The 12,026-nt window shown below is 42.7% G+C and overlaps 1 protein-coding gene across 1 annotated transcript; it reads right to left on the minus strand.

Moving 5' to 3' along the window:
* Window positions 1-5,760: 5,760 nt before the first annotated feature.
* LOC118414186 (homeobox protein Nkx-6.2-like) lies at window positions 5,761-10,573 on the minus strand. Its single transcript, XM_035818048.1, has 3 exons — window positions 9,958-10,573; window positions 9,125-9,309; window positions 5,761-7,801 (listed from the first exon to the last, which is right to left on the minus strand). The coding sequence occupies exons 1-3, from the start codon at window positions 10,397-10,399 to the stop codon at window positions 7,538-7,540; spliced, it is 891 nt and encodes a 296-aa protein (XP_035673941.1). The 5' UTR covers window positions 10,400-10,573; the 3' UTR covers window positions 5,761-7,537.
* Between the last annotated feature and the right edge of the window lie 1,453 nt (window positions 10,574-12,026).

Below are 12,026 nucleotides of genomic sequence, written 5' to 3' on the forward strand. Positions count from 1 at the left end.
CACATTCATGAATATTTGTTGTGCGTGTCAAGATGTAAGGTCAGTTTATTCAACAGACAGATGATTCGAGTTGGAAAAGTCCCCTCGGAAAATGAAATAGAATAAGGTCTGTGCAGTGAAACACTGGCAAGCACATGTATGTATCTCCGGCTGTGCCTTTCATATGCTAAGGCCAAATTTTTATTTGTAAGCAGTGAACAAGAAGCATATGCAGTATTTTTTTTATCTGAGAGAATAGGAAATAACGTGACTTATATGGATATAAAGTTGATAGGAGAAAAATCAACCCAAAGGACCAAAACGAAATCATTGACGGTGTAAATTTGAATATAATTCTTACGTCGATGAAGGTTAGACACCCGAGTGATAACTTAAAATAAGATACGCCGAATAGCAATTACTCAAGCAACTGTATATGATTTTGGAAACGGTCAGACGTTTCGGATAACATTCTTTTTGTGAATATACATGTAGTTCTTTTTTTTCTCTCATTGGATTGTGTAAAATAAGAGAACGTTTTGCGGGTGTATCAACCTTCTTCAATGCTTATATGTTGTTAATCACCCGTAGTCCGTTTAGAAACAAAAACGGCCGCTTGTGCACACTGAAGCGTTAAAACGTACAAACGCAACAACTATCTAAATAAACGGAACACACCGACTGGAAGAGGGAAGTGATGATCACCCTCTCGTATTTGAAACACATGCTTGCTCTATTTGATCATTAGAAATGATCTGCATATCATAGGGTTTCACACGTTCAAGGTGTCTTGAGCTCATAAATAATTTCAACAGTGATATTTCTTGAGTAGGTGCATCAAACAACTGCTCTTGCCTTGGTTTTATTCCAAACTACATTTCATTTTCTTCTTTTTTCTATAGCGCATTCAAACGCACATCACTGGCAGGAACTAGAAACATTTTGCCGTATTACACGGTTTTGTCCTTGTTCGTGTGTTATGTTGTGTCATGTTAACGTTGTGCCGTGTTGAAGGAAATACATGATCGATTGTCATATCCCTATGAGTTTGGGGAGGGGTTGGACTCGTTAAAATCGTTCGGAAATAGCGACGAAGTGGGACGACAACAGCCCCAATCGCGCCAAAATACTTCACAACGAGGTGCGAAATAACCCAAGTCTTCCCATATGCCACGCAGGTCAACCTGTTGCCAAGACCATGTGTGTGTGCGATGTGCCTCACGGTCAAGTACAGATCACCAGAGCGTCTCATCAAGGTGCAGAGTTGCTGTTGATATTTTCCACAGCTATCTTTGTGTATGGCTGTCAGCATTACTTTCTTTCGTTGAGCTACATTATTCTTAACGCGGATCCTACGACTTTGACTTACCTTGCTTCCCTATGCCCATGAGCTCATATAACCTCCTTGTCTGGAAGTATTATAACACGTGGGTTCTGGTATTTCTGGAGCAGAGGGACAGAATTCCGCAACGACTCCCTGTAAGTTGTGGCCCAACCGCCAAATGTAACCTTGATTCGCTATTAAATGCTTGTACGAGGATGCAAAATAGACCTCGAGGAAACAGATGGACTGTCTACAAACATCCTTGCTTACTCGCGCGTACTCGCTAAACTCTTTCGGAAGTAAGAAAACAAACTGCGCCTTGCTAGCCCCAGTAGGGAGTCCTGTTCATTCCCCACAAGAAATACGACCGATAACAAGTCAACCTCAAAATGCAAGGAATTTAGCAGTGGTGTTTCGTAAAAATGTTGGAAATCTTTGTCAGATCGCTTGTAACATTGAACCGTGAAAAGTCTGGCATAGCGGAAAACTGCAGAACGCCAGTGGGCGCTACATTATACATATGCGGAAAAGTGAATCTTCAAGGTCTTCCCAACTTTCCGAGTTATGTGTGTAGGTACAGAAGAAAGTCAGAAATTGCAAATATCAATGCAAAGGAATGGATAACTGCTTAACATATAACATTTTCATGCATATCTGAAAAATTCCACACAAATATCCACCCTTCCCTTTCCTGCCCCAAGAAAACCCATCAACGTGGCTTTGTGTATTCATATGGGAGCTTTTTGTGGACTGACACCGCTTTAAACAGACCACACACCGGTAGCAACAAACCGACAAACGGATACCAATTAATTATCTACATATTAATGGCTTATGATGATGTTTTTAATGAACTGTCTTGTCCGCGAATCCTTTGCTGTCCTTTCATGGAAGACCGTTGTTTGGTTATCCCTGCCCATCCTATTCAGCCCATACATGGCGGCCCGACTGTGGTGGAAAACACTCTCTATTGTACAAAACCATTCCCGTGAACACGATCTTTTTCAAAGTGAATGGCTTTTCATATCAAGTCCGTTTCCACAACAACATGGCTTTTTTTAAACCAGGTTTCCGACCTGCATACTTCCTCCGGCGGCCATTTGGCAGCCATCTGAGATGACAGACTTGGCAAATGACTCATTAAAAGACTATTTAACGATATGATTTTGATGTAAGGCACATGTCTGGACTGACCTTTTCTTCAGTCAAAATGCCGAGCGAGTTTATTTTCTCTTTTGTGCCCACGAAAACACCGGCTTGTCGCTAAAAACCTTCACGTAGTAGAAATCCATTTTGACAGATTACATTTCAAGTAAAGATCTCGCGGGAATGGAGACATCTTTGCTCTGTTTTTTTCTGCACACAAATATTCTACATCGGAACCATACCTTGTGAACAAAAACTAATGGCTACTATTAAAAACATCCATTTGTTTCATTGGTTCTCCATAACCAAGACAAAGGCAGAATAAAATCACTATAAACGAAATAATAGCATATTTGTCAAGTGTGCCCCCCTCCCATCCGTGTCAGCGCACTGGCCGAGGAAATAATTAATGTCGTCAATTCATTTTATAGCCATGATTGTGTCCATTAATAATTTGTTAATGTCGTGTTTGTGTTGCGATGTATAGTGGCACTTCCCTCCATGTCGGTAGAGGTCAGCGCTCACTGCTACTCACGCATTGCCAGTGTTCCTGGAAAGAAATCCTTTTTCCAGAAGATTAGAAACGAGCAGAAATTAGAGCTTCAATTTGTGTGGAGAAAAACATCGTTTTATTGAGGACACGTCGTTTTATAAAGGGGTCTAATATTCATCTCGCATTTGTGTCACGAATCAGAGGTTCCAAATGCTATGGTTACATATTTAGGGAGGAAATTGAAGAGACGTTATGCGAATTATTAATGCAATCAAAATCAGCGTGGGGGATCAGACGTGTAAACGGAGTTACATTTATAACGTACACGATAAAACATAACAACGTCATGAGATTTGACACAGGCGAAACGACAAGGTAGTTGTGAGACAATTTTCACGGCCGTTGTCGTAAAACATTTCGACCAAAAAACATTTTGTTGTAGAATCTCTAGACAACACCTCAGAGATCTAAATTCTCTTTTTATAAGATCTCAGACATGTACAATTCTCAGTCTCTTTTCATTCCTTCTCTGATGAAAAAACGTCTGTATTTTTAGCTCATGATTTAACCAAGATGAATCAATGCTGCACGGATGTAGACAGCATTTGTTGATTCCAATGGTTTTTAATAAATGTTAATTCAAATGGTATGTAATAAATTTCTTGGAGAAATCTGTTGTTTTTTAAGTAAATCTGAAGCATGTATTTCCACGCACACTGTAATTTTATTGTAAATGATAAACTTTCGACCAATCTTTTGTTGTTGTTTTCTTAGGCGGTTTGCTTTTATCGAACAATATGTTTTTCTATCAATTTTTATATCTTCCGTTGCAAAGCATTCATTTTCTTTTTCTATTACTTGGGGAACAAAACACTTGAGCCAGAAGCTGTTAAACGGCGGGAGTTCTTTTCACATGTACCTGTGAAACCCGTTCACACACTCCTGTTGGGCTTCTCTTCTCAGTCCTTCAGTACTTCCTTACCCAGCGGGAGGCCAATTGATAAACACAACAGCACTCATCAATGTTTCCGTCGATTCATATGGAGATATTGCACGTAAAATAACAGCGGGGGCTTAAGAATAAGAACAATACCTCACAACTCTTCTGAGCAATGTGATACTCTCAGACCGTCATGTCAGTGGTGTGTATTCGTGTGTAGACATGCATTTTGTTTTTGTGAAATCTTACTTTAAAAAATCTGTTATTTTACTGGCCGCACAAAGCGAAGGTAAAATCGGTTCTTCACGCCAACACAAAACCGTTAATTTTCACATTAGGAGGACAGATTTTTCGTTCGCGACGCTCTATGGTTTCAATAGGGATCATATAGGATACACGCTATCTTAGTGTGGGCCAATTAAAACCATGCATGGACCTGCAAATTTATTATCAATACGGAAGACAAACATGACAATATGACTCAATTGACTTGTTATTGAAGTCCATCCGTTTGTGTGTAATGAATCCGTGCCCCGACATGACAATGTGCTTCATTCTGGTCTCAGTACTGGACCAACTTATTCACTGCCTGAGCCTGTAAACGTGCTTGTAATACTGAGACCAGAATTATAGACGAGAAATGCCCTTTTTCATTGTGACATGTCGTCTTGATAGACCCGTCCACTACATAATGTTCGCGGGTCTGCAAATTGCGCCGCACATATATGGGGAATGTACTAATAGGCCGTCTATGAGGACAAGAATTCGTGTCCACATTTTCTCCATCTTGTGCGAAAACATGTGGTGCCCATGTCCTACGCGGAGGCAACAACCTCTAAAACCCCATTCTCCCCGTATTCCATTGAGTGTAGATGAAATATGCAGCGAGCTCACTTCTATTGTGCGGTGTCGCGCCGCTTCTGTGAGGCCGTGCTCCGCCGAACAAAAGTCAACGGTAAATTCGAAATTATACGCTCACCACGAATTTTGTGTGCAAACTCTTACACAGGAAATCGGGGGAATATAACGAAAAACACCCACGTTGCCTATTGTAGCGATGTAGGTTTTGTGTTGGTATGTTGTACTTGTCTTGAGTAACATTTATAGAGTACATCTATAAAGGCTGACGTAAACGTGGACTGGAAAGACTTCGTGATTGACAATCCAGAAAAATACAACAATTATCCAAGGACATCATTTTGAACTGAAATTTCTTTGGAATTCATTCACGTTGAGTTTCCTCATATTGTTCGTTTATACATTTTGAGATTAATTCAAAACATAGGCTGATATGGAGCAGAGAAAAGTTCTCCCTGACGAACGCGTGGCAACGGAAGGCTCTGACTGGGCCGGCGGGAGACCAGGCCACCCGCCCCCGAAGTGTCTCATTATCACCTATCGGTGAACAACTTGGACGGCTATGGGCAAGCAGGGGGCAATAGGCGAAAACTGGTAACCTGGGGAGGCGAGTAATTTTTACAGATGCAAGCCCAGTGGGGGTGGGAATTCGGGAAATCTGGCTCGTGGTGGGGACGGTAGTTAGTGACACGTTTGGGGGCCATACTTGGGCGGGATTACCCATTAGAGAGCAGACGCCTGCGTTACTGAAGTGTGCGATATCCTACGCTCGGATGGACTCCTCTTTCACTCGCCTTTTGTGAGAGAAATTGGCTGAAAAACATTGCTCAATTTCCCGGAGAAAATCTAACTAAAGGGGCAGATACCTTGTCAAGCATGCAGTTTGCAAAAGAAAACACGAACCGATGCTAATAACTAGAGGTCGCCATCTTTGTTCAGACGACAGAAACGACATAACACTACAGCTGATACGTTTGCACTCTCACTAGTGAAGAAGACACAAAATATGACGAAGACAAGTTCTTTTTCTTCAAGATCGTTAATGTGTGGTCTTGTTCAAACCATTTCGTCAACTCACGGTACAAAAACCTTCTGTCAAATGCTTTGTGGGTGCAACAACGCACATGTTTCCATTGGCCATGTTACATCATGGCATGCGGTACACATGCACCGAACACTGGAAGGTGTAACAACAAAACAGAGACAGCATATTCATATTTACATACATATCAAAACACCTGTCTTACAATCGTCATTGAAAACCGTCGGAAAGATGACATGAGGATGAAAATATTTTACTCTAAGCGTAACATATGCCATACGTTTGGAATGTATGGTTGTCAAATATAACCTGAACATGAATGCTACAGAATGGCGTGGTGGACGACAGCATTGCCCTAAAACTCCTAAATCTCCATCGTCTGATTGGTTTTCACAAAGAATTCGATCTTGTCTGATATAGAAGAGATTCAGATTGCTACAGAAGGAATTACATGGCGTTGATCGTCCCATTTCTAGATTAGAATGAACTCCAGCTTACAGTATTGACAGTATCCGTTCGATATGGAAAAATTATCACCTATTGACAACTGTAAAATCATACTTTATGGAGATGTTAGAATTCTCTTTCGATTCTTTAAATGATAAAGTACAATCCATGTGAAATTTCCATAAAAATATAAGTTATGATATAATGGCAATCTCTTACTAGTATAAAGATTGTGGAATAAGCAACTTTCGTCCGCGTTCACACAATACAGCGGTATACTTTACACCAACGGACAATGGAATTTGATTAAATTAGCAAGTAAATATCAAGGTATTTCAAATTACAATTGGCAACTGCACACCAACTTGTCGTAAGAGAAACACGTTTTCAGTCAAGGAATAACGATGTCATAAGTATTTACAAGGATGACTCACAAAGATGAAACCCGAATGATATGCTAGCTTTCGGTCAAACAGGACCTTGTCGTTTTCGTAGTGATCAAGAAGTCTACTACTCTATTTTTTCCTGAACGGTAGAATTTTATATTCCTTGCAACAATTTTTTCAAGGGGAAACAAAACATTTATTCTATAATCTAAATTTTTCTGTGTTTGTTTTATCTTATTTCTTGTCAAAAAAGTAATTTACACATGTATCACTACAGCTCTACTTTTCCTCATCGTCGTAGTGGTCTCTGCGAGTCAAAATAAGTACAAACAGCAAGACCCAATATTAAGAGGGGAAATCTCTTACAGAAACGGCCTTTAAGACCAAGAATCTTACACTAAGTGTCAGGCGACTGGGCAATATGTTACATACCCATGAAGCTGGGCGTAACAAAGGGAAAGCAGCTATTTTTTCTGCCTAGCATACAAGCGTTACCTGGCTACGCCACCATCCGTCGAGCGTCATATAAAACATATAACGTTATATAGATATATAAAATAGCAAAGAAAGAACTCATAATATATATAACATTGCGGCATAAATCCGATAAGATATAGCTCTCTGTTGTCCTGTTGCACATAATAAGATGACCATCCATCTTGTATATATAATCCAAGCTTATCTTTTCGAAGCACCTAACAAACATTGATGCGCACCTAAGGTAAGTGCTTGTGTTGGTAGTTACAACAAACAAAATATACAGACACGTAAAACAACGGGAGTAAAAGAGATAACGAATCTCCTCTGTCTGATAAAAATATATCCAACATTGTTTGACCAGGACAAAAGCGCCATGGTGAAACGGTTCATATATATTATGAACTAAATCTACAAGAGTCCACGTTTTTCCTTGCCAGGGTTTCTACGTACCGATGTGTGAAGTTTGCGCTAGTGTGGTGTCCACCACTTCAGACGATGGCGTGTTCTCTTTTTGCCTCTCTGTATCGCTACTGCTGCCGTTGGAATTGTTGTTCCTGTCTTGGTCTTCCAAATCTTCTGGCTCGGAGTTTTCCTCGCCGTCTTGCGCGGCCATTTGCTTCTGCTGCTCCTCTTGCTTCTTCTTAGCAGTTGCCATCTCGGCTGCATGCTTCTTTCGCCATTTTGTGCGCCTGTTCTGGAACCATACCTGCAAAACAAAAACAACACTAACGATTAAAAAATGTAAACGAGAAAAGGAGACGCTTTGACGAAATGACACTCACCTAAGATAAAAAGGCAAAAACACGAGGCTTAAATAACTTCCGAACAAACATGAAGTCACGTATTAAAGAGATGGGCAAAAGTCGCTAGATGGTGAAGATAGCGCGGTATTGTACACGGTGGTTATTTATCGGTGTCGATTTTGTACCTACGCACTCTTAGATGCCTGTCCCACGTGTAGTTAGGCGCAACGCACTTCTTCTTGGTGATTGTATGTATGATTCCCTGTCTCAATGTCACAATACACACTTCATTCGGTCCCTCCAGGTGTGAATCGGGTCCTTCAAAGGTGGCTGGTATAATTAGCACGAACAAAAGAAATCTTAGAATAAGGGAAAACAAAATAGCTACGTTTGAGGGCAACGGGGAGCGGGATAAAGCGGCCCATTTATCGACAAATCACCGATCCGGTGTTCCGTTGCTCCCCACACTATCTTGACCACCCGCTTAGATGTACAATGCTCCTCGGGCGACGGTTCGAGCTCGCCAACAATGCTACCCAAACATATCGCCCCGTAAAGACCCCTCCGTATTGGGATCTACAAAAGTCAATTTCGATTAGTTGAACGATTTCATTTTTCCTTGCATTGGCGCCATATTTTCAGCCATTTTGCCATGATCGTTTGACATAGAAAAACGTACGTGCTATTTGTGTGAAGAGGACGTGAAATGACTTGATCCGCTTTTGTTTTGTTAGGTCCACCGGCTTCAGATCGGATTAAATCCTCCTGAACGACGTGTACGGTCCCTAAGAACGTCAGCAGATCCCAAACAATGTAGCCGATATCGGGTATAAGTGACAAGGCGATTAAACACACGAGGTTGAGGGATTGTGGAAAGCGCCTTGATGATACCCCGACAGGAGCACCGCGTGTTCAGACATCTTCCTCCCGCCGGCGATGATAGGTTCCGGCGCGACTCCCTGACACCGGCATGTCGATCAAGAATTAATGGCGAGCCACTGACGGCACTACTAAATTTTCCTTGCGCTACGTCTTCCTCTCTCTCTACATCTATGCATCTTTCTCTGGTGCGTACCAGAAAAGAAGCCATACAAACGTGGCGGGGACCATAAAATCATTTATTGTCGTAGAAAAACGTCTGGGACTCGACATGCATCGCTCGCTTGGAATCGGAACGATCTTTTCATGATGCTTCGGCTTTGTGCTGCTCCAATTGTACCTCTGAGATAGCTCTCGGCGAGGTACAGCGTATTGAAAACACTGTAAGGAATAAAATCTTTACTAACCTTGACTTGGGATTCCGTCATGCCCAGGGAATAAGCCAGTCTTGCCCGCTCAGGCCCCGCTAGGTACTTCGTCTGCTCAAAAGTTTTCTCCAGGGCGAATATTTGTTGCCCAGAAAAGGTGGGACGTGTGTGCTTTCTCTTGCCATCCTTGTCTACTGTCACATTGCCAGCTGTACCGTGGGGATCTGGAACAGAAAACAACAACAACAGTTTGGAGTTAGAACCATGCTCAAGATCTATAAATGAAACGTGAAGAAGGGAAAGAGCTGCAAATGTTGTCAGTAATGTGTAGACTGAATATGTGTAGACAGTAGAGTGAATTTGTCCCAAAGATGAGCATAGAAGTTTTGACGTAATTTGTGAAAACTTGTGCCTTTCAAAATATTGTGGAAAATACCACATAGGAAGGAGAAAAATGCATGGAAACCTTAGAAGTCAAGATCTGAACGGTTTCCAAGCTGTTTTTGCGCTAGCTATTTGATGGGAAATACAAATAAAGCCCGCTGGTTCTGAACACAAAGACACATGGAGACCACCCGTGCGCAGAGGACGGGCATGCCACACGTTAGCGATACTTAGCAACAACTTCTATAACTTCTTTGGTTGAGAGCTGGATATTTTTCGTTGTAAGAGATAATAAGGATAATGTTTTAGACATTATAAAGCCACACGATTTATCCTTGATATTCCATCTGGAATCAGATTGAAACGAATTAGTTTAGAATAGAAATTTGGTAGTTTTTCTTGACTGTCTAAAAGCACTGATAAAAGCTCCTTGCTAAAAGGTTGTAGTATACATGACGGCCGTAAAGGAGGGATGGATGAAAACTTACGAGGTGGACATGCGAATCTGTCTCTCCATCCAGCACCCTGCATCATGCCCGGCCAGTACATGGACGCCCTGCCGGACAGGTCTCCCAGACCCTTGTCAAACCTCGCCGCCGGGTTGAAGTACATGCCCGCGGCAGGGTTATTCATGTTCATGTTCAGCCTGGGGATAGTGAAGAGAGAGTTCACGGAGTTGAGCGAGTTGGCCACGGTGACCGGTCGGGAGAGAATGTCCGATATCCCGTACGGCGTGGTGGCTTGACTGGTGAAGGTGGACAGAGACATGGGCTTGAGGGGGGACGTTGACGTGAAGGAGGGGTACTGGCTGGGACACACCGGGGGAGCGCGCATCTCCGTCATGTTGTGCAGGGCCGCTAGTGGAGGGTTACTGAGTACGAACGCGCTCTGTCGCGATGCATCCATTCCGGCAGTCTCCGATACAAGCATCGCCGAGAGACAGGCAAAAACGTTGAACGAAACAGACGAAACTTTTTGGGAAGCGACCTGACCGTACACCGCAGGTTCTGTGACAAGTATGGCGACTTGGGTGGCGGTGGTGGTAAATTAATAAACTGGGGGCCGGACGCTGCTCCCCGACGCGCTTATGCATGTTACGGTGGGAGTGATTGAGAGGGGGTCATCCATCAAAATGTACCAAGATAGATCGCGATTTGATACGTCGAGAGGGGCGACCTTTGGAGCCGTTCTTAACGCTGATTGGTCGGACCTAGAGCGCTGTTTATCAAACTCAGCGACACGGGCTGTCATTGGTCGAGGGTGTTTGGCGATAAGGAACATTATGTGAAGTTTATGAAGTCGACGACAATTTTCCCCTTCCCTCATACGATTCGCTCAATCCTACTCGCAGGTTTGCCTTCATTGGCGATTTGTGACTAGAAAGGTTGGAAACAGACGGCTGACAAACCGACAACGATTTTTGACGTCCACGCGAACAGGGGGATGATTGTAAAGGTCTTGGAGATCCCCAGTACTTCAGCACCGGTCACGCACAGAGCCTGAGTGAAGAGGATACAATGACTTAACACATCAAAACACTTGTCACATTTTTCATCTTGAGCCGTGAAATTAAGGTGTTTATCTGCGCACGCCCATGACAGTGTATCCGTCACCTCATTATAACGGATGGCTAATTGATGGAACAGTAAGCCTCACCGTGTATGCCTGCCTCTACTCTGCAGGGACTCGTGCGGCGTGTTCTGCATAGAATATCAACAATAAAAGCTGGGCAATATTCCTAGAACTAAACTCTCGTCAGGGACCCTTTCATATGCAATAAACATCTCAGTAATGTATACTCTATTTGGGTGATAAAATTATGATACTGAAAAATAACTCTCCTATTTTTCTCCGCAGAGACTTTCGCGCTCACAATCGACCGCACAGGTACACGGCCTAGACGGGAGCAGAAAGCTGTCAAAAGGACATGTTTCCTCTGTCCAGGTCGACATTTCCTTTAATATACAACTAATTGGTTTGCCATTATTTTGCTGGAAAAGAAGTGACCTATACGAAGTAATGTTTTTGTTGAAATGGACCCAGTCACTTTTACAACCAGCTTTGTTACCGTTTTTCTTTGTGTTATGATGGGCCACTTCCTCTTCTACACTTGGCCCCCAAACCGACGCTTTGTTCTGCAGCGTTCGGACCCCGCCAAAAACACGGTCGTCCCAACGACGGGCGGCTCCCTCGTCTCTGAGGAACATTGGACGACAAGAAACCGCTTTGTTCTTATTATTGCATTCAGCGTTGAGCCAATGTGTGTACTTAGTAACAGAGAAATGGTGACAGCTACCCATTGTTCTAGCACGTAGCAAAAGCGCACCTTCCCTGGAGTCTTTTTTCAACCTGAATAGAGGAAGATTGACCAAGTTGAGCCCAAACCATCGCATTCATTGCTGACGACAATTGCTACTTATGCATGAGATGGCATTATAATCTAATCAATTCTGAATGGAACCACTTACAGGGTGTAAGTGATTGAGGGAGAATTGCATGTACCGCTGAAAGCGACACCGTCCTTTTCTCAATTGCTTTGAAATGTACGCAGCTTTTT

The sequence above is a fragment of the Branchiostoma floridae genome, chromosome 4, assembly GCF_000003815.2.
Source record: "Branchiostoma floridae strain S238N-H82 chromosome 4, Bfl_VNyyK, whole genome shotgun sequence".
NCBI classification, from domain to species: Eukaryota; Metazoa; Chordata; class Leptocardii; order Amphioxiformes; family Branchiostomatidae; genus Branchiostoma; species Branchiostoma floridae.